This window comes from Anastrepha obliqua, chromosome 4, assembly GCF_027943255.1.
Source record: "Anastrepha obliqua isolate idAnaObli1 chromosome 4, idAnaObli1_1.0, whole genome shotgun sequence".
In the NCBI taxonomy this organism is placed as follows: Eukaryota; Metazoa; Arthropoda; class Insecta; order Diptera; family Tephritidae; genus Anastrepha; species Anastrepha obliqua.
Genome location: NC_072895.1, coordinates 101,550,427 through 101,573,915, shown reverse-complemented (window position 1 = coordinate 101,573,915; position 23,489 = coordinate 101,550,427). Strand labels below are relative to the sequence as shown.

At 37.3% G+C, this 23,489-nt stretch overlaps 1 protein-coding gene across 3 annotated transcripts in view; it reads left to right on the top strand.

Moving 5' to 3' along the window:
• The window catches only part of LOC129246229 (protein slit), a 114,724-nt gene that overhangs the window by 40,883 nt on the left and 50,352 nt on the right, over positions 1 to 23,489 (top strand). For all 3 annotated transcript variants that reach the window (XM_054884877.1, XM_054884876.1, XM_054884875.1), the window contains exon 2: positions 8,691 to 10,614. In XM_054884877.1, coding sequence (XP_054740852.1) covers positions 10,013 to 10,614 — 602 coding nt within the window. In that variant the 5' untranslated portion in view covers positions 8,691 to 10,012. The remainder of the gene's footprint in view (positions 1 to 8,690; positions 10,615 to 23,489) is intronic.

The window sequence follows — 23,489 nt, the reverse complement described above, 5'->3', positions numbered from 1 at the left end:
GTCATTAACACGTTCTCGACCCTCTTTGAAGTCTTTGTACCACTTATAAACATTTTTCTGCGACATGGTCGAATCACTAAATGCCTTCTGCAACATGCTAAACGTTTCCGCAGCCGAAATTTCATTCCGCAAACAAAATTTGATGGCACTTCTCTGCTCAATCAAATCAGACATTGTAAATATATTACTGATAATGACATTCACATGAAAGTTGGTCCAGATGTTATTAACAGTGCTGCCAACTCATGAAAAAATTAACTGGAGCGAAATTTTAATCCCGCGAAGTTTGACAAATAAATTCACCTTACTTTTTGCCCACATGTCCCGTAGTAGAATTAATAAAAAATAAGAAATAAGTGAAATAATAATATGATTCTAGTACATATTAAAATTTCAGACAATTCGGTTGAATAGTTTAGGCAGAAAAACATCGTTTCGAGAGAGAAACGAGTTTAAAGTTTGAGGTACAGGAGCGCGCAGACCGCTCTCTACCTATTTAATGGGCTGTAAAACCCATAATATTGGGAATTTCCACATGAAAATTCCACAGTATATTCTTAAGATATTATAGTTTCGAAATATCGAAAACACTAAAAATCGACTTTTTGAAATTTCTAGACCACCGGGTCCCCTTAAATATGTGAGCAAATTTTAAACACCCACCCACTCACTACTCCGAACTAACGGGTGTTTAATTACCTGATATTTGAGCGAGTGACTGCGAGCCATTTTTAAAACGAAAAATTAATAAATTAATATTAAAAAAACTTAGAATCGGGTAATACGCGAACATCTAACGCTATAGAGTGACTCAAGTATGATACATCACCAACTGCGTAGCACCCACAATGTTGAGTCACATTATGCGCGTTGTGCCACGCATATGGATTACGGCGGATTCGAAAAAGATAACTGGATATAGTCCCTAATATGAGTGTTATCTGTTTTTATGACTTTTGGGATGAAGATTAGTAGTAGTTGGTCCTTTTAAAAATATCTAAGTTCATGTCTCATATAACCTCACATTTCGCTGTACTAATGGGCATTTCTGAATAGGAAAGCAGATAATTTCATTTAAATGGAGCTGTGTCGCTCTCGAACAAAAAGAAAGAACTGTCACTATAAGCTATAGAGCTGAAGTTCGATTCGATACGAGTTCGTCCTTATTCTCACCGGAGAAATATTGAAGCCAATGCTCTAGTGGCCGCCGTAGCCGAATGGGTTGGTGCGTGATTACCATTCGGAATTCACAGAGAGAACGTTGGCTCAAATCTCGGTGAAACACCAAAATTAAAAAAAAACACATTTTTCTAATAGCGGTCGCCCCTCGGCAGACAATGGCAAACCTCCGAGTGTATTTCTGCCATGAAAAAGCTCCTCATAAAAATATCTGCCGTTCGGAGTCGGCTTGAAACTGTAGATCCCTCCATTTGTGAAACAACATCAAGACGCACACTAAAAATAGGAGGAGGAGCTCGGCCAAACACCCAAAAAGGGTGTATGCGCCAGTTATACACACATATATATATACCTACCTGTATAATCGTCGAGAGAAAGAATGAGCAGCAAACTGTGTAATTGAATTCTCAAAAATACTTGGCAGTCGCAGCTCAACTACGAGACTTTGAAGCAGTCTTTCATAACAAACATTGCATTTCAATTATCCAAATAGCATACTGGAGCTTTTCAAGAAGTTAACAAACTCCCAGTTTATAGAATAAATTGGTTCCAACAACAACTGGTTCTCTCTTGCCAGCAAGAGCTATTTTGGACTAAGTAGGAATTTGAGTAGTTGACGAACAAAACTAACACTCTCACAAGGCTCTCATCATGCCCGTCCTAACGTATTGCGCAGAAGCGTGGACGATGACAACATCCGACCAGGCGTCCCTTGGAGTGTTTAAGAGAAAGATTCTTCGGACCTTTGCACTTTGGTGACGGCGAGCATCGCAGATTGAACGATTGAACGATGATCTGTACGATATTTACGACAACTTAGGCATAGCGCAGCGAATAAAGATCCAGCGGCTTCGTTGGCTAGGTCATGTCATCCGAATGGATACAAACGATCCAGCTCGTAAAGTATTCGATGCGGTACCAGCTGGTGGTAGCAGATAATATTGAATTCCCATGTGGCAAAGCATTATTAAAAACAGCAAACAAGGTCAGCCAGTAAGTCAGGGCCACCATTGAATTCATTCAATGAATAAAAAAATGGCAAACCGTATTCTTGTTTCAGTTGCCAACTCAGCTCTACAATTCTCAACAAATTTATGAAACAATAGATACAGTAGGGAGCCGTTATCGTTATACCGTACCAGTAGTCAAACCTGAACTTTGACCGTGTGAGTTATAACTTTGAGGAGTTGATAGAAAAGTTCCAGGTAGGACCTCCCACCCGTCAATACAATCCATTTTGTAGCCTCAGATTGATAAATTGCCAGATTTGCCCACTCGCTATGGTGGAAAAAAGTGAGACTAACTTCGATTGTTACGTCACAAGGCGAATCTATTAAAGGTGGTGTTGGTAAATCAGCTAATTTGTTCTTGTCAGCTCAGAATGAAACAAAGCGAATTCATTTGATTTCTAATTTCCCAATACTTTGCTTTGACAGTCAAACGTACAGAACATTGTTGTTGGTCTAGTGCCCCCCACCTTTAATAAATACGCCTCGCCACCGTTACCAAATACTCAGCAGAAAAATTCTGCCTGCTCATTTTCGCTAATTTTCACACACTCGTCCAATCAGTCGTTGTGCAGACGGTAACGAAGTAACATGGGCGGGGACTGCTTTGATTTTTTTCGTATATCACCAACACAAACGTAGTTATTTTTTTCGTAAACAAACCGGTGTCATGACCCTGATTCCTTCCAAATCGCTGAGAACCGGCTAACGGTCTGATATTGATCACACCTCTGAACTCTTTTCAGCATGGCCTCAGCCGTCAATAAATACATATCAATCGTTGGCTGCAATAGTGTCATAATGAAAAGAAAAATTTAGATTAAAATGCAGAAATGACCACCAGCTCCCAGCTCTTTCATTATGCTGTACACGCCGATACCTATTAACGCTTAATCTCATCTCGTAACGCATCGAATGAATTGAAAACTTTGAAGTTGATTTTCTCGAATTTTCGTTTTTTGGATTATGACTCCCTTCGAGCAATTGAACGATTGTGCTCACCCCGAATCTTCTTTCGAATCCATCCCCTCTCTTTACAATCGATTTCTTCATCTGTGTGTGGCGAGAGTATGTTCGCATAAATCGATCATTAAAATAACCTTCGTGCGTTCCATTAAATATTTTTGCCGAATGAACAAAATATTTGTGCTTTATCATCGGCGTTCTTCGAATTAACAGTTAACAACAAACACATCTGTATACACACACATCTATTGGCAACGAATGTAAATATTTGTCTAATATTTTGATGACGTAGCGAAAGTGAAGTATTCAGTCATAAATTTATTGATGTCATTCGCAAACAATATGTCAACTGCAATCAGCTGTTTGTCATTAACACACACTGTGACACAGCATATCCGGTGTGAAAACTTCTGTGATGCCGCGAGCAACTGCACTCAGCGAATGTTTCTATGAATAGTTTCGTAGGAATAGAAATTCATACACACATATGTATGTATGTATGTATGTGCACCGAAGTATCTTCAAGATGCGTATGCTGATGTCATCTTCTCAGGGTTTGGTCAAAAACCCGATTCTTTCGAAATCCAATTAAACGCTACTTAAAATATGATCAAAATAATTGAAAGATTTGTTTGCATGGTGGAACGGATTTTCTCCATTTTCTTTAATGATTTTTTTTTTCAAATTTATATTGTATGCACAAGTACATACATACATAGGTATTCCTTCTATCTAGCATAACGTGAGAAATGATGGTGAATGTCACTCACTGTCAAGTTGCTGTCAGTCATCAAATTAATAATTGAAACAATTAACTCCCTAGACAACAAGATCTAGTTGCTGAATTGAAGTTAAACAGATTGAAGCTGCTGGTTGATGGGTTACTGTTCGCTGGACCATCGCTCGGTTGATAGCTTTGTAAATTACTGCTAACCCACGTTCACCGCATTCCACTTCAACCACCCATTTTGTATTGTTGCTCGTTGGTTGTCAATTTACAAATTGTGTTGTCTTAAGCATCAATTAGACGCGATCACCCTTGAAAAATGAAAAATGTTTAAAGCGCACATTTGCAGAAGCACAAACCTAAATACATGCACACTTGCACATATACATACATATGTATACATATTCCTGTGTATGAGCTTGTATGTAGGTACATTTTCATTTGTAAGCGTAATTGATTTAAATAATTGAGTGCATCATGCAAAGAGACCGTTATATGCAATGTTTTATGGAAAAGCGATGCCGGAATGATAAGAATCTGTAGCAAATGCATGCAGGGGTTGCACTTCATATCTTGTTTGAGGAAAGCTTTAAGTACATAAATTATACTCTTTAGCAAACAAACAGTGGCGTGTAAAAGCACATGACTTACTCACTCGCAGAGTACTTTCGTTCCTACAGCATCTGTTATATTTTATGTAGACACTTTTGTTTCATATAAAAAATTCTGAATATCACTTAGTATTCCACTTCTGATTTTATGTGCAGGGAAATGTGTATGTATGTATGTAGGTAAGTGTAACAACGCATGCTTTTGAAAATGGCCCACTTCATTTTACTCCATCAAAATCATTACTGCCACCAACTGCCTAAATATCTAAGTACTTCTTTTATATATATATAATAAGCGCTTACATCCTTTTTGGGTGTTTGGCCGAGCTCCTCCTTCTATTTGTGGCGTACGTCTTGATGTTGTTCCACAAAAGGAGGGACCTACAGTTTCAAGCCAACTCCGAATGGCAGATATTTTTATGAGGAGCTTTTTCATGGCAGAAATACACTCGGAGGGGACTACCGCTATTAGAAAAATGTTTTTCTTAATTTCTGGTGTTTTTTTTTTGGAGATTCGAACCTACGTTCTCTCTTTCTGCTCAATTCATAGTGAATTTATTTACTTAGATAAAGAAAATCGTATTGCTGTAATTGCATTAGAAAAATGTGGTAAAAGTGCATGTGAGATTTACGGCTTGCTGAAAAAACTTAATATTTCGAGAATGTTTGTTTACCGCACAATCAATCGTTTCCCCAAACGTCTGAAGTGACAGACAGAAAAAGAAGTGGTCGTCCTCGCGTGGTTCGAACCAGTGCAGCCATAAAAGACGTTCGGGAAAGAATTCGCAGAAATCTCTTTTAGAAAGCAGAAAATCGTGCCCAGGGAAATGAATGTGTGGATCGAGCAGATCCATGTCAAGACTAATTGGAAATGATCTTCACAGAAAATGAAAGGCTACCGTAGCTCAACTTGAAGAAATTTAGACCCGACAGATGCAAGCAGCTTCTGCGGTAGCACGCGGGCAACGGCCATGAAATATTCTTTTCACAAATGAGAAAATTTTCACTGTTAAAGAAGTTTTTAATAAGCAAAACGACAAAATCGATGCTAAAGCTTCTAAAGAGGCAAAAAATGTTGTTCCAAGGGTTAGCGTGGTCACCATCCCGCCTCCGTAAATAATGATTTGGTGCGGAGTGTCTTGCAAGGCGTCACATCTCTTCATTTGCGGGAAAAAGAGGTTGAGACCGGAACAGAAATGTACTAGGAGGGTTTCTTAGAAGTCGTCGTGAAGCAGTTGAGCAGTACTATCTTCAATGGAGAACGTTTGATCTTCCAGCAAGATTTCGCTCCACTCTATAAGGCAAAAACCATCCGGGAGTGGGTAAAAAACAATATTCCTGGGTTCATAGTCGCAGAAGATTGGCCATCTGGAAGTCCAGATCTGAATTCATTGTACTACAGTTTGGGGTCAGAATTGGAGAGCATAGCCTATCGAAGAGCTCACAGAAATTTGAAGAGTTTCAAACAACCTTTGGTTTGAGCAGCAATGTCAATATCCACGGAAACCGTGCCTGCTGCAATAGCTGAATGGCCTAATCGTTTGAAGGCTTGTGTAAAAGCAAGGGACCATTCGTATAAATTAAAAATTTTGCTTAAACTCTTGGTTCAGTATTCCAACTTCCTGTATACGATGTACTTGTTGAGCGTAAGCGGAGGAACGATCGAAAAATCCAGTCTATTCTGTAGAGTTCAACCTTTGATGAATTTAAAAGGTTAGTCCATAGAGCTCAAACTGGTGTGAGTATTTCTCTCGATTCAATGAATGATTTTCTAAAGGAATTATGATTATAAAGCTTTTTTCAATAGGTGCGCTTCAACTTTTTTCCGATAGGGAGGGCGAACGACGCAATATTTTTTATTTTTCGCTTGTCATTTGTAAACTTCATTAGTATACATTTCATCATGGAACGCTACACACTTGAGCAACGATTGCAAATCGTGCAAATTTTTTATGAAAATAATCGTTCTGTTGCTGCTACTTTAAGAGCATTACGGCCATTTTACGGTCCATTTAGTGATGAAGCTCACTTTTGGCTCAATGGCTTTGTCAACAAGCAAAATATGCGTTACTGGGCAGAAAGCAATCCACACGTGATTCATGAGGCACCGTTGCATCTCGAAAAAATCACTGTTTGGTGCGGTTTACATGCCGGCGGCGTAATTGGCCCATATTTTTTCGTTGACGAGAACGATCGCCACGTTACTGTGAATGGAAATCGATACCGCGACATGATAAACGATTATTTTTGGCCGCAATTGAACGGTATGGACTTAGACGACATGTGGTTTCAACAGGACGGGGCCACAAGCCACACAGCACACGCTACAATTGATTTGTTGAAGAGTAAGTTCGATGAGCGCATTATTTCCAGAAATGGAGCGGTCGAATGGCCGCCGCGCTCGTGTGATTTGACGCCTCTAGACTATTTTATTTGGGGTTATGTGAAGTCATTGGTCTACAGTAACAAGCCGGCGACGATTTGTGAGCTCAGAGCCAATATTGAACGCGAAATTGCTGGAATTTCGGCCGATTTATGCAAAAGAGTGGTCGAAAATTGGGTTCAACGATTGGACTTTGTAAAACGTGCACGCGGTGGTCATGCAAAAGAAATCGAATTTCATACTTAAATGTATATGTTCAAACTCGATAATAAAAAGAAAATTAGTTAAAAAAGTGAAACCGTTTGGGTTTTATTCAAACTCTTACTGGAAAACGCTTTAGCTAATTTAGCTCAACGGCCTGTTTCACTTTAGCTCAATTCACTATATTAATTAATTAATTAAATTAAAGTTCGAATTGTGGAACATTCATCAGATTTGTTCCCTTTCCCCTTGTGGAAAGGTGTTTTTTTTATCAAATGATGAGGTCATAGCAGCTGTGGAAGCGTATTTTGTAGCCCTTCCAGATTTTCACTTCAGGGATGCGATTTATAAATTCGAATCCCGTTCGAATAAGTGTATTGATGCTCAGGGAGACTAAACGGAATAATAAAATTGTGTTTTGCTTATCGAACCGCAAAACTTAGTTGAACAACCTAGTACCTCCTATTTGTGGTGTACATCTAGAAGCTTTTTCCACAAATCGAGGGACTTGCAGTTTTATGCCACCTACGAATGGCAGATGGGTTTTTATGAGGAGTTTTTTCAAGGCAGAAATGCATTCGACGGTTTGCCATTGCCTGCCGAGGGGCGGCCGCTATTAGAAAACACTTTTTCTATCACTTCGGTTTCATGTACGAAGATTGAAAAGATATTTGAAAAACTTAGTTCCTAATAAGTTTTGTTAGGTCATAAAAGGGTCAAATACCTGCATCAATTATATAAAACAATTATCTATTTTGAGCTCTGGCCTTTTTAGTTTCTTTCATATAAATTTTATGAACGGAAAAAGAGAGCCGCATGGCCTCTTTTGCACTGGCTTGCAACGCAAAAATATTGAAAGTATTTGAAAATGCGTCAGTAAAAAAATGTTTATGTTTTTTGTGGACTAATTTTCTTATACTATTTAAAGTTACCTAAACACATTTGTTAGTGAGCCACGTAGCTTGGTGTTGATAGCGACGCGAGTGTCTAGCCCCGGATTCAATTGGCATGTGAAAAGCTTCTAGTTTTTTAGCGGGCTTCCCTCAGTCAATACGTAGTCCTTTGATTCGGTCACTGCTGACCAGCCATCTCCAGACTCTCGTGGGTCTTAATTTCTCTTGTTTTTCTTATATTTTTTAACTGCACCACGCGCGATTTGTCCCCTTATTGCCAGGTTCTACACAATCGTACGATTTTCAACACCACTGTAGTAGTACATCCGTACATTTATTTGCCAAACACGTTCAAATACACGACTACACTTGAAGGCAAAGAAGAGAGTGCATTTTTAATTGCAACCCTCCACTTTGCCACCCACTTGAATGTGGCGGCAACGCTTATTGTCGTTAGCAGTTAGTAGCAACGACAGCCTCCAAAGAGGTCCTTGAGTGAAACGTATGAATTTGTCAGCCTGGTTAACTTAATTCAATCTTACCTGAGGCTATTTGACGCGTTGCTTTATCTAAAAACAAGCAACAAGCTGATATGCACCATTGTAAAAATACACAAGTAAAGTACATGCACACACACACAAACACATACGTACATAATGTTTGTAGGCAGTATTGCAACATGTTCATTAACTTTGTTATTCTGTTTCCACTCTTTCTTTGCAGGCACCTTTACTGCTGGCACTGAGACTGAGGCTGAGGCTCAAGCTGGGGATTATAAAGGAGGAAGAAGCAGCACAACTAACTAAAACAGCTGCCGCATAGCAAACTGCAATAACGCATACTGGGCAAATGAACAGTGAAATCCACAACAGCAATAGCAACAATAACAAGGAGCATAGCAGCAGCAGCAGCAACAAGAACAGCAACAGCGCGCGTGCATTTATTATTATCTGCTCGCATTGAATTACAATACAAATGTACATCCGCTACCTACAGGTCGGCAATCTGTAGCTTTATAGTGTGCGCAGCACGTCGACCTTTTTCCTTTCATTTCGCTCATTTTGGAAAAGTGTATTCCTTTGCTTTATAATACAAATACTTTGCGAACCAAAGTGGTTGGTTGTTGCTTGTCTTTTGCGCCTACCGCCGACGGCGAGGAAATTATCAACCACCACCAAATGCAGCAGCTATCCAGCTTAGTGTGTTGGTGTTGGTGTTTTTTTTTGGTGCACATCAATAACATCAATTGTGTGTTTGCGTTTCGGCGTTCGTAACGCTTTTGTGGCAGTGTTCATTGCGTTCCAACACAGCAAGGACGGACGGCACGTATCGCAAACCAGTGGTTAGCGGTGCGGATCGCGCGACAAAAATAATGTTGTTTAACGACGAAAAAAATGGCACAAAAGCATACAGTAAATAAGAAAAAAACACAAAGAAGCGCAAAATAAATAATTAGGAAACAAAAGCACGAAATAAAAAAATAAAAAAAGTAAGTAACGAAAAACGAAAATTGCTCGCGCGTGAGAATGTGAAAATGGCACAACTGTTTCGTTGTGGCCAGCAACAAGAAAAAAAATCCAAAACAATTGCTCGCGTGAAAATAACGAGAACATTTCCACATGCGGAAATTATGTGATTAATTTTAAAAAGAAAAAATGTGCTAAGCTACTATTTGAAAAAAGAAAACGAAATAATAAGAATAAAATGTGCGCGAAAAAAGTTTAGTTCCAAATTTAATAAATAAAAAACGGGCTCGACGCCATAGCTTGCCACAAAATAAAAACCAAAGCCACAAACCTTGCCTGCACAAGGGATTGAATTGAACGTTTAACAAAAACAAAAAATATCACACACACACACACACTAAAAAAAAAACAAAGTAAAATAAACGCTCTGTAGCATTCACCTGAATTAACGCAACAGCAAAAAGTAAAATATAAAAAAAAAGAAGAATTACACATTAAAAATCATTACACCACACCAATAAGCAAGCGCCTCACACACGCACACGTACACATTCCCTCGCGCTATTTTAATGTGCGGAAATGACGCACCTGCAACCCCAACGTCGCTTCTACTCCCCAATGCGATTTAAAGGAGGTGGTGGTGGTGGCAGCATAAGCGCAGCAAGTGTCAGATATACTCAAGCAGATGGCAGCAACAGTGAAAGTGCAGCTGACGGTGTAGAAACAGTGTTTAACACTGACGCTCGCACTGCGGCTGTTGCGCTCGATTGCTGTAGTGGCGGTGATGGTGGTGGTGGTGGTGTTGTAAGTGCGGCGCACTGCCACACTCCCCAAACATCCCACCAAACAACCAACGCATGTTCATCAACTCACACACGCGCCAGCATTCGCCCCAACCTCAGCGCACTCATTCCACCCATTCCTCAACGTCGCCTCTGTTGGCTCTTTTGTGTACATTTGCTCCTTCTCCTGCTGCTGCTTGCCTGCGGTGATTTTCTTCAGGTTGCCGCCGAACCATATGGTGGCTCTTCGGTGGGCATTCACATACCCGGCGGCAGTTTGGGCGTGATCAGTGAATCACGTTGTCCGCGTGTGTGTTCGTGTAATGGCCTAACTGTGGATTGTTCGCATCGTGGTTTAACTCAAGTGCCGAGGAAAATATCAGCGGATGTGGAGAGACTGTAAGTACATACATATGGTATACCAAATACATTGTAGTTGTTAAATCTTTCCTATCACTTTATTGACATTTGTTTGATTTGTGAAAAAAGGACATGCAAAGTGCATTTCTGAATCACACACACACACGCACACAGTTTGGTCTATTATCTGCGCTTCTGTTTGGCAACTTTATGTAAAAAGCTTAATTAACATCTAATCAGTGATTTGCAAATTGAAGCATCAACTCCAAATGAGGCTCCTCACTCTTATTTCTAACAAATGAACAACTTTATTTTAGTAATTAAAAAAGTTCTGCAGGTTTGAAATAGAAAAGTGTGGAAAAAGAAGCAAAGTAGTAGCAGATTACACATAAACTTTTAGTTTAGGTTTTAACTATCTTTTTTTATCGGCTGCTAAGCCTCAATAAAAAAGTATTTCACCATTTTAATTAATACTTTTTTTTTTACATTTCCTAACGGCAATTTATAACGTCATGATTTAATTTGTAATTAAACAAAGACACGAGTGGCTTCCTGGTAAATGTAACCACAAAACATTTATCTATAATTTTTCCATGTGCTTCGCCCATAGAAAGTGGCCCGTCATCAGTCCAACCAGCTGCCTACAGCCCCTTCTGTTTTTGTTTTTTGTCGAAACAACTAGCAAATACAGCACTCAGACAACATTAAGTTCATTATACTGCGCTCCGGTTCCGCTTTTTAATTTTCTTTAAGTCTACGCGACCTCTGTAGAAATCTGACTAGATTTTGTGGTGCCAAGGAACGAAGATGGTCGCTTCTTAACAGATCAGTTCCAAAGATTTGAGCCTGATTCGAGCGAAGGCCGGGCAGACGCACAGAAAGTGGTCCTCGCTTGTGGGTTGAAGTAACCCGTTTCCTAACCGTGGCTTTGATGGTTGCAGAAAGGAGTGGCAGAATGGGTTCCGGGCCAAAGAAGTTGGACAGATCCCATCTTAGCTAAAGAATAAGAGGTCTCGTCACCCGCGATATCCACGTGTCCCGTTATCTATGTTAGCATCAGGATATTATGTCTACCAACATAGTTCAACCTTGATTTACAGGACTCGACTACGCTTGAAGTGGTGGGAGGGTTGTCTAAGGCCATGAGCGCAGCTTTGCTGTCGCTGCAGACACGCGCAAATCTGCCTCTCCACCTGTTTTCCACAACAAAGTTCATTGCTTCTTGAACAGCATACACCTCCACTTGAAATGCAGATGCATGCATTCCAAGAGCAATGTCTAGTTTTGTCCCGTAAATACCAGAACCTTGGTCTGGAGCCATCCGCGGAAATACGAAAGCAGTATCTACCGAGCTTATTTTCAGATTTTGACCACAATTGAGCCTCTGGCAGCACCACAACGTATCTCTTTTCATGTGTGGCATGGAATCAAGGGGCATGGCAAGGATCGTTCCAATGCATTAACTCAATAAAGAGATGGCGCCATCAAAAACATTTTTATGATGCCAGTTTTTTTATTTTGGACTTCACCTTGTATAACTAAGGCTTAACAGCTGAAAATGGCAAACTGTGTTCGGTAAAATTTGGCAAGTCCATCATGAATCGTTTAACGTCAGAGCAACGCTTCCACATTGTGGAAATTTACTTTGGAGGGAAAAAAATTTGTTCGCGAAGTTCATGGGGCACTGACGACATTATCGCTTTATTGAAAAATCAATTTGGTGACAGTTTTCTTTCCAGAAGTGGTCCTATTCAGGAGGCCATTCGTACGATGTAACGCCTCTGAATTACTTTTCATGGGGCTATGTTAAGTCATTGGCTTATGTCGACTAACCAGCAACTCTTGAAACATTTGAAGCCAATATTCAAGCCACCATTGACGCTATACGGCCAGAATTATTGAAAAAAGTAGTAAAAAATTATACTGATCGAAAGGACCATGTAACTCGTAGCCACGGCGGACATATGCCAAATATTATATTAAAAAAATAAATGCCATGAAATTATCTACCAGATTATGAAAAAAACAAATCATTCCAACAATATTTCTGGTTTGTATTATCATTTGAAGTTCTCAAGCTCTTAAAAAACTCCCGATATATGCTTTTGTCTATACCTCGTACTGTACAAAGACTCATATTCAGAATATGTAAGTAGATGAGCAAAACTTGGTTTTAGGCTCTACAATTTCGTTCATGGTCCTTTCTAAGAACTTTTCTGAATTAGATTCGGTAATGGCCTAAATTTATGAGTAATGAAAGAACGGTACGAGAACTTTTATTACATTTATTATTTTGCGGTACGTATTGCCACTTTATGCTATCCTCTTCTATTACATCTTAACTAACCGTACGCCATTCCACTTTGCTGTAAGCGCTGAAAGAAGAAGATAATTGAATCGAATATAATTGGCTTGTGGTTTCAATTACTTAAATAATCATCAAGACATCCACCACAATCCAGTTAATAACAATCCTCCTATTTTACAGGGTGAACGATATGAAGGGTTACCTATTCAAAACACCATAACTTTTCTATGTGAAATTAGTTTTTATTGATTTCAAAGACAAAATTGTTCAAAAATGATTACAATTTTAACATATATTCACTTTAGCTCGATATGACCACCTTTATAGTCAATATAGCCTTCAAACGGTCAAAAAATGAGTTGCATGCTGCACGAATGTGATCTTGAGGTATTTTGGCCCATTCTTATATAATCCCTTTTTTCAGCGCATCCATACTGGCATATTTTTTAGTCCTCATCTTGCTCTCCAACATGGACCAGATGGAATAGTCCATCGGATTTGCGTCTGGCGAATTCGAAAGCCATTGTGTGGGCGAAATGAAGTGTGGAACATGATTTTTTAACCATTCTTGGTTCACACGAGCTTTATGAGACGGTGCCGAGTCCTCTTGGAACGTCCATGGACTACGACCGAAATGTTTGCGTGTCCAGGGCTCTAAAGCAGCTTCTTAAACATTTTCCCGATAATAAGTCGCATTCACTTTGACACCAGGCTCGATAAAAACGATTGGAGAGCGTCCATCAGCGGTCACTGCGGCCCAAACCATTACTTGCGATGGGAAATTGCTTCGAGTGACCATACGTAGGCTCAAATTCTCGTATGAGCGTTCGGTCAAGTAAAACCGATCCTTTTGAGTGTTTATGAGCTGCTCAATTGGGACATTTTTTCATCAGAATACGCAATGTTGAAAATTCGCCACGTTCGTGCAAGCGCAACAACTCCTTTGCTCTTTCGCACCGAACTTTTTTTGCTGGGTGAAAGATCGTGTGCTTTTTGGAACTTGTAAGCATTGACCTTGAGCTCATTTTTCAATATGTGTGGAATGCTGTCTTGCGATATTTTTAGTTCTTTGGCCATTTTTCTTCGACTTCGACGTGGATTTCGTTCAAGTCGAGCCTTCACTTTCCGAACCATTTCTGGCGTTGTTGCGGTTTTTTTTCGTCCACCTCCATAGCGTTTTGCAATGCTACCAGTATCATTGTAACGTTTTATAGAGCGATACACAAACATTTTATTCACTTTGAGGTGACTGAGACAATGGCTGGTTGTGATTTTTCAGCCAAATATAACACAATCACATTATTACGTTTGAATTCCATCACAGAAAAAAAAAATTCAACAAAACTGAGACGCAAATGCTTTCGATGGCTTATAAACAATATATTGAACTGTCATTAGAACAATTTTGACGTTGATGTCATGAGCTGTTTTACAGATACAAGCAGTGTGAAGTTGGTAACACTTCATATCGTTCACCCTGTATATTCATTAATTTATAATACTCGTTTTAAAAATGCAGGTAATAACTTCCCAATCGGCAAATTACTAATTCGTTTCGCTAAAATAACTTAATAGTTTTTTAGAAAATTATTTGCAAACATTTTTAATTAAATCATTAAAAGTAGAAATTTAAATTATCGAGAAATTTCCAAATTATTTTGGTTCCTATTATACTTCTATTTTTTCCACGATTATCTTATTGTAATGATGATTGCCATTATGGTGACGTCGACTTGAATGGCTGATGACCCCAAATTGCGATAATTGCAAATTGTTCCATGCTCGTACTGGCAAATTACAGTTCAACTCTACACTCTCCTCTTTACAGCACAAGAGTCCGGTTTCGGACGTGATGGCCAACAACGAGATGACTGTGAGAGCAAATGTATTGTCTTTTGTCTTTTTCGGGTTTTTGTTTGTTTTGTTTTTGCTTGATTTAGAGACATCAAATTATTTTCAGAAAATTTATAAAATTGTTGTTAAACACTATAATACAAAGCCATTAAAATTTACTCAAATGCATGGATGGATGTAAAGTAACATAACAGTGAATTTTGGTCAAAAAGAAAGATTTGTATTAAGAGAGCAGAGGAGATGTAGTGAATATTTGTTGCAAAAAAATTTAAAAATTGAAATTTTTTTCAATTTAAAAGAAATATTTCAGGCGTATTGCAAGTAAGTTTTCCCAAAATTTTGTTTGGCAGTTCATAAGAACTCTTCAATAGGAGGCAATGTTTTCGCTATAAACAGCTCCTATTGGGACCGGTTCTATTACGGATTACCTTTTATATTTTGCACCTCCGCAACACTACGTGTAATGAGCTGTAATTTGATATATTTGTCGAAAAGTTCAGTATTTTTTAGCATAAATTTATTTATATGCTGTTTTCAGTGAGTTGAAAAATTCATCTCGCCAAAAAGATCGCATTGACTCGTGAAAATTTTACTGCGATGATTTATTACAATTGATCAACTTCCTTCGACTTTTGGTGTTGAAGCACCACGGTTGTTGTGCCAAAAACAATCGATGCTGTGCGTCAATTGATAACGCATGACCATCGTGTGACGTATCATATCATACTTTCAATATTGCAATAACCGCTGGTCGTCAAGAATATTTGTTCTTGTTGGATTGCGCAGAATTTGAAAGTTACCTAAAAGAGGACTCGTCCATGTAAAGAAATGTTAATAAATTCAGCGGCGATGGTTCACAGCGCAGATAACAAATCTTGGATCTATGCATATGAGCCGGAAATAAAAACATATGAGCCGGAAAATAAAACAGCAATCGACAGCAAAGTTGTTCGCGGAATATTTCAAAGCATATAGTCGCCTATTTTTTTTAGAAAATCTAGTCATGTCGCAAATGTACTACTAAAGAAACTTAAAACTGCTATTTCTGAGTAGTACACAACCATTTGTTTGGCAGAAATTTTTGGAGAATTAAGGAAACACAACCACCACTTCTTCAGTAAGACAATGCGAGCTCTCATATATGGGTTCACACAAGAGAGTTTTTGAGGTCAAAAGGTCAAATGAATAAGTCATTCGACTTACGGCGCAGATTTGGCACGTGATAATTTCTTTTTGTTCCCGTTAAACAACGCCTGAAGAAGCTGTTGAAGCCTTTAAACAACTCATTTTGGAGGTACACAAACAATAAAACCATGTATATTATTATTTTACTGTGTTTTCATTAATGAGCGCAAATTATAAAAGGCAACTCTCGTACCCGGGTAGTAATCGCAAAATGGTAAACATGATTATAATTGGTCCCAAGCCTTTCTGTGGACTTATAAAAGGCCGCATTAATGAATTTCTCAGAAAGTGGGAGGATAAGAAATTGGTTGAACTCTGGCGAAATTTTATCGGCCAGCGACAACCAAAACAATTCCTAACGTCGGGCAGAGGAATTTCTGATTAGCTATTTTCGTTCAACAGGTAGACTTAAGACTTTTGATTGGCTACTGTAGCCTGAGACGTTACTTAAATCGTTTTCACTACAGTCGGTTCTATATATGTTACCGAAACGACCCGGAATTATATCCGGCCAAGTACTGTCACTCCAACAGCATTCCCGGTATGTAAATATGGTGAATGTTTATGCTGCTACAACAACAACCACCTTACTTAAATAAAATTTGTCTATCTGATTGGACATCTGCCGATTCTGTGAAATGGGCAGTGGGCGAATTCATAACACTCTTTGTGAATGTCCTTCACTAGGCAGAAAAAGCCTACACCACCTTGGTGTTATTGCCGTGCCTCCATGTAAATTATGGAACAATAAACTCCAAAATGTGCTAAAATTTTTAAAAAACCTTAAAATACTCGTTAGGGTACCACAGCAGGCTTTTGGTCGCATTTTGCAATAGCCTAATAAAAGTAATAGAAGTATTTATACTTTTTTTTTTAGGATGAAATGTGCTTTTATTTTTTTTTGAATTGTTAGGATAAAATATTTTTTTATAATTTTTGTAATATAGTTTTCGTATAAAAACCTTTATACAATTTTTAATTTCAGAATAAAATATACTTTTTTAATTTTTAGAATAAATAATTTTTTATTTTTATTTCAGTTAAATTAAAATAATTTTGAATTTTCAGCATAAAATACACTTGTTAATTATTTTCTAGTTTTTAGGTGGCATATACTTTTTACAATTTTTTAATTTTAGATTAAAATATCCTTTTTAATTTTTTTTTTTTTAACTTTTAGGATGAAATGTACTTTTTAATTTTTTTTACCTTTTAAAATAAAATATACTTTTTTATTATTTGTTTTTTAGTTTTTAAGATAAAATACAATTTTTAGATTTTTTTTACTTTCTGGGATAAATATCCTTTTTATTATTTTTTTTAATTTTTGGGATCACATGTACTTTTTACAATTTGTCTTAATTTTTAGGTTAAATATATTTTCTTATTTTTTTTTTTTTTTTTTTTAGGGTAAAATATGCTTTTTAGATTCTGTTTAGTTTTAGGATAAAATACTTAAAAAATTTTTTTTTTTTCAGTTTCAGGATAAAATATGCTTTTTTAATTTATAGAATAAAAGATAATTTTTATTTCAATTAAATTAAAATAATTTTGAGCACTTATTAATTTTTTTTGGATAAAATATACTTTTTACTTATTTTTAACTTTTAGGATAAAAAGTACTTATTAAAATTTTTTTTTAATTTTTAGGTGAAATATACTTTTAAATTTTCTTTTACCTTTTAGGATAAAATATACTTTTTACTACTTTTTTATAGTTTTTAGAATAAATTACAATTTGCAGATTTTTTTTACTTTCTTTCTTCTTTTATTTTTTAGGGTAAAATATAATTTTTAAAATGTTTTGACTTTTTAGAATTATGCTTTTTAATTTTTAGGCTAAAATATGTTTAAAAGAAAAATTGTAAATTTTTGAAAGAAAAAATTTAAAAGCAAAATTATAATTTTTTTTGGAAAACATTTTTGGGAATCGAATTTTCTTGGCACTTTTGATAAATTATAATTTTTAAATATTTTTAAATTTTTGGATAAAATATACTCTTTAAAAAAAATTTTTGTTTTAATTAATTAAATAAAATGTGCTTTTTTAGGCTAAAATATATTTAAAAACATTTGTTGGATAATTTTTTGGAGATGTTTTTTTTTGTTTTTAATTTATGGGATACAAATTTTTTTCGGCACTTGGCAAAACAAGGTTTCATAGTGGATGTTCTCGTTTTTATTTTGTATTATTGTTTCGTTTGTTTTACTTTATTTATTAATTATGTTGTAATTGTTTTAAATTCATTAGTTTATTTAATTTGAATATTAAAGCATCTTCTTGAATTACAAAATCGTCTTCCTCTCCACTGTCTGCGTATTAAAAAAGCGTCGAGGGCAAAACAAACCAATAATTTAACGCTAATAACGACCGTAGTAGTTAGTTGAGTTATGCATCGCGTAATCTCTCAGACAATTTAGTTTCTCACAGTCTTACAACAGATCAACAGATAACATCAAAAATTTTACTTCCTTAATTTTAATACCATAAGGGGCGAATACATACAAACAACATATTGTTACAACACATAACAGATGGGAATCGCAACGCTAATGAGCAACAACAAAGTCGGCGCTACTTTGTAATTTTGTTTTTGTATATTTTTTTAGTAATTTTTTATTCAACCCTCTTAATTTGGAAATTTTCAAATGCTTACACATCTAGCCAATTGCTAATAACTACTACTTAATTTTGATCTTTCAAAAAAAAAAAAAACAAAAAGAACAAGAAAATTAAATAAATAATAAAAAAAATTGAAGAAGAAACCACACACGTATTTGAATATTGCAAGACCTAAATTTACAAGAGTTTCTCGTGTTCATACACATATATATGTGTGTATGGGCGTGCATGTGGTTTATAAACTGTAATTATGTATTACAACATTCAGCCACAAAATATTTGATGCCATCTTTAATCATTTTTGAACAGGTACATAGTACCCGTACTAAGCATGTGCATACACACACACATAAATATGTATATTTGTAAACTAAAAAATTTCTACTCAATACTTGCCAGTAAATACATATGTATGTATGTGTATGTATTGTAGTTCTGGTTAGCATCAGACATTTTTCATCTGCCTCATAACACAAATTTCATAATTCAAAACTATCGAATGAAGATCTGGTAATTTGATGTTTGACGCAAGGCACTACTGGGTCGCTACGGAGGTATTCACTTTGAAAACAACTGCAACTGCAGCAACAACTACAAGTACAACAAGCAAACATTCTTGCTCTTGGCTACCCGGCATTTATGCGCAATTATGTATCGCTTGTGCATGCCAACCACACGAGTATATAAAATTCTGTGTATGTGAGTGTGTGTGCTGCTGGCGTTGCTGTTGGCTTTAGCCAAGTTTTCTTCTTGTACATTTCATGTTCGTTTTTATCTCCGTTTTCAGTTTTGTATATTTTCATTTTTACCTGTTGTTTTCACATACATATGCACATACACACATACACACATGCATGCATGTCTTAGCACTAGCGAGCTGGCCTGGCTGCCTGGTTGGCTACATTATTATGATGTGCTGATACTTGGAATTAATTCCCACCAACTTCGTCGGCAGCAGCTGACTAACTGACGTGCGGACTGACTGCTTGCTGCTGCATATCTTCGCTAGATTGCAAGTGAATTTGTGCGTCAGAATGTTGCCTCGCAATATACTCGTACATACAGTGGGGGACAAAAAAAGTTGAACAGATAGTTTGACCAGCTCTTAGGAGATGGCAATGTCCAATAGAAATTCGATTCAAAGAATTCTTTATCACCCTTTGTCAGACGATAAATGGTTGAAACATTTTTGCGAATACCTCATTCTACGGAATAAAAAGAAAAAATATGGAGCATCCGAATTTAAAGACATTTTCAATCGAGCTCCTCGTGCAATGTTTTTTATGCAACTATAAAGCGTGACACAGTAATGATCTTACTCAGAGATTTTTTTACTAGGATTTGTACTTTCTATCTACTTTTCCCCTGTACTTTAAAATTTATAACCTGGCTGCATGCTAGATATGTGTAGAAACTCGTAGCGGTAGGTAAAATCGGACCCAACCTTGTTTTGCAAAGATTTCCCTCGACCCGGGCGTGCATTCTGATAGAAGAAAACATCAAAAAAGCGTAGAAAATTGTACTCCAAGATAGTCATAATCGCATCCGAGAGATAACAAACAGCCAATGCATTGGAATCTCAGTGTAGATCGTTATGTACGCTGCTTTCCAAATAAGACGTGCTTCTTGTACGGAAAACTTCGAATTGCTGTCGCTAAAGAAATGTCTTTTTTGCTTTTTAGGCGGAAATGTTATTAAAGGATTCAGTACCGGTAACGAAACACCAGTCTCTGAATATGACTTCAATCAGTTCAACAATCATCGGAATGGTGTTCTCGGATAGGTCAAAACCCGAAAAACCACAACGAAGCCGATCCCAGATAACGGTTTTGAAGAGCGTTTTTCTGGTGAGAGTTGGTTTCTTCTAAAGTGGCTGGAATTGTGGAGAAAAAGGTCATGTATCTTGCACCGGCACACTCATTTCACCTTGCACGCGACTATTTAAGTAAAAACTAATGTTAATAACATTCCACAAGCTCTCTTTTCAACTGATTTGACTCCTGCTCCCGACTATACGCCCTGTCGAATTACTATAGAAAGACCAAACAAAAGTAAGAGAATATTAGAAAACCTTTTCTCTTCGTTTATTATGCGTGGGTACTTATAAAATCATCTCTGCAAATTAGGCAGGGTTTTCTTGAGAGACAAACTTTTTTATTGGCAAACATACGCGCATATTTTCCATCATAAAATATCATTTAATAAGTAACCATCTGGCCTTCGTGGGAGGGATAGTTTGTAGATCACTCAATTCGAGGAAATGTACAAACGCACAATACAAATCGTAGGAAAAGTTTGGTCTATAAGAATTCCAAGGATGTGCTTATGAATTACTGCGGTTTTCTTAAGCCTCCTACACTATATCAAATATAAGTATACTAACAGTAAGTGCACTCTACCTTTGGACTTGTCCTAACCCCTATTAATTCGTATGTCTACAATTCGTAGGGTTTCTTCTCAACACAAGACTGTATTTTCTATTCTTCTTTGACCATTCTTCTCTTAGCACAATAAAAATTAAAAATTAGCACAAATTATTAAAATATAGTTCCTCCTACAAGAGAAACCATATAACACAAGGTTTCAAACTTAAAACAAAAAATTTTACAAATTTTCTGAGTATGTATGGGAGGTTGAATTAGTTTTAAAGGTTTTTTTCGAAGATTTGGGGCTTTATTGTGAAAAAACGGTACAAAATATTTTATTCAAAGTATTGGCCATCGCTAGCTACAACTTTCGCCCATCTTTCGGGCAATTTCCGGATGCCGTTTCTCCAAAATTCTAGCCGCTGCTTGGCTATCCATGACTCAACCCATATTTTGGTAGCCTCGTACGAGGAGAACCGCTGGTCCGCCAAATCGAGACTCATATGCCGGAACAAATGATAATCGGAGGGAGCTATGTCTGGACTATACGGCGGGTGGGGTAACACTTCCCAGCCAAGCGTTCCAAGGTATTTTTTGACAGGTTGAGCAACATGCGGCCGAGCGTTGTCATGTTGCAAAATAACCTTGTCGTGCCTTTTTACCGTTTCCGGCCGTTTTTCTTTCAATGCCCGGCTTAAACGCATCAATTGCAGTCGGTAACGATCCCCCGTGATTGTTTCGCCCGGTTGGAGCAGCTCAAAATATACGACGCCGACCTGATCCCACCAAATGCAGAGCATGATTTTCTTGCCGTGAATATTCTGCTTGGCCGTCGACGTTGATGCGTGGCCGGGCAAACCCCATGATTTTTTGCGTTTTGGGTTATCGTAGTGGATCCATTTTTCGTCGCCAGTCACCACCCGATGCAAAAAACCCTTCCGATTTTGTCGCTCGATCAGCAATTCGCACGTAAAAAATCGCCGTTCGACGTCGCGCAGCTTCAACTCGTACGGGACCCAATGTCCTTGCTTTTGGATCATTCCCATCGCTTTTAGACGCTTGCAAACGGTTGATTTATCAACGCCTAATGATTCAGCAAGCTCTACCAATTCCCGCCATTCCGCGTCCTCGAACTTTTTGGGCTGGCCAAGACGGTCCTTGTCTTCGGTGTGAAAATCACCACTTTTGAATCGTCGAAACCAGTACTCACATGTTGAAATCGACGGAGTATGGTCTGGGTAGGCCTCCTGCAGCAATTCACGGGCTTGGGCTGTATTTTTTTCAAATTGAAGCAGAAAAGCAAAGCTTCCCGCAAATTGCGTTTCGACGGCACGAAAGTTGACATACTCGGAGCACGAAAACACTGCGTTGTTTATACTTCAGCGAAATGACAGATACTGATAAACAAAGCCTAGGGATGAGGCTTTGTCATGAATATATATTCAGTATTGCCAACGCGATAAAGTGATAAATAGCGCCATCTGTGTGTCACCTTTAAAACTAATTCAACCTCCATAATTTTATAGCCCATTGCATTTAAATACAACAAAGTGCTACTTTCAAGTATCCACAAAATATCGTTCATTTTTAACAATTTTTTTCGCTGAGGTGTCACGCTTTTTCTTCCATACAAAGTAAATACATACTAACATTTTTTTAAAAGACGCCTAGCACCGGAAATCAAAACAAACATACCAAAAAACCTTATGAAAATGTCGAGGCACATTCATTAAAGGTGGTAGCACAAGACCAACAACAATATTTTGTACGTTTGATTGTCATGGCATAGTATTTAAAAATTGGAAAACAACAAATTCATTCGCCTTGTTTTATTCTGTGCTGACAGCCACATGGGCACAGCGAAAAAAAAAACAAATCAGCTGATTTAACAACACCACCTTTGATAGATTCGCCTTGGAAAATGTTGAGAAAACTCAAAAATACCTTTTTTACAGAACATATTTTTATTTACTGAATCGCTGATTCTATTTATTTATTATATTTTTTTATACTCAAAACATTTGCGAAAAATCATTTTAAATCACAAAACTTGGTAGATATTTTTGCTTCAATAGTCAATGAACAGAATCCAGATAAACATTTTACATGTAAATGTAACAACAACGATATGATCTTGATTGAGAACTGGTTCAATTTATGATCCAGCCGATTTGTTCGTTTCTTTTTTCGTCGTTAGTTTAGCAGCACAGCCTTTTGTAATAGACATCACAGGCAAGTGAATGTGTGCATAAACGTGAAGTTACATGAAATAAATTAGGAAATCTTTTATCTCAAAGATAAATTTGATGTTGAATGAGATTTGTTTGCAGAAAATGTTTATGCTACTCTATTAGGCATATACTATTAGCGCAAGCTTGTAAAATTTGAATTGATTAGACCTTGAAAAACGCCGATTGTCAATTGAAAATGTGCGTTATTTGCAGGTTCTTCAACGTCTATTAATAATATTCGCCACTTCTCGCTCGCTATATCTATGCCCCATCACTTGGTGAAAAATTTGCATGTGAAAGAAACAACAAAGTTATCGAACAAGATTCGCCGCTATCGAGTATGGCAT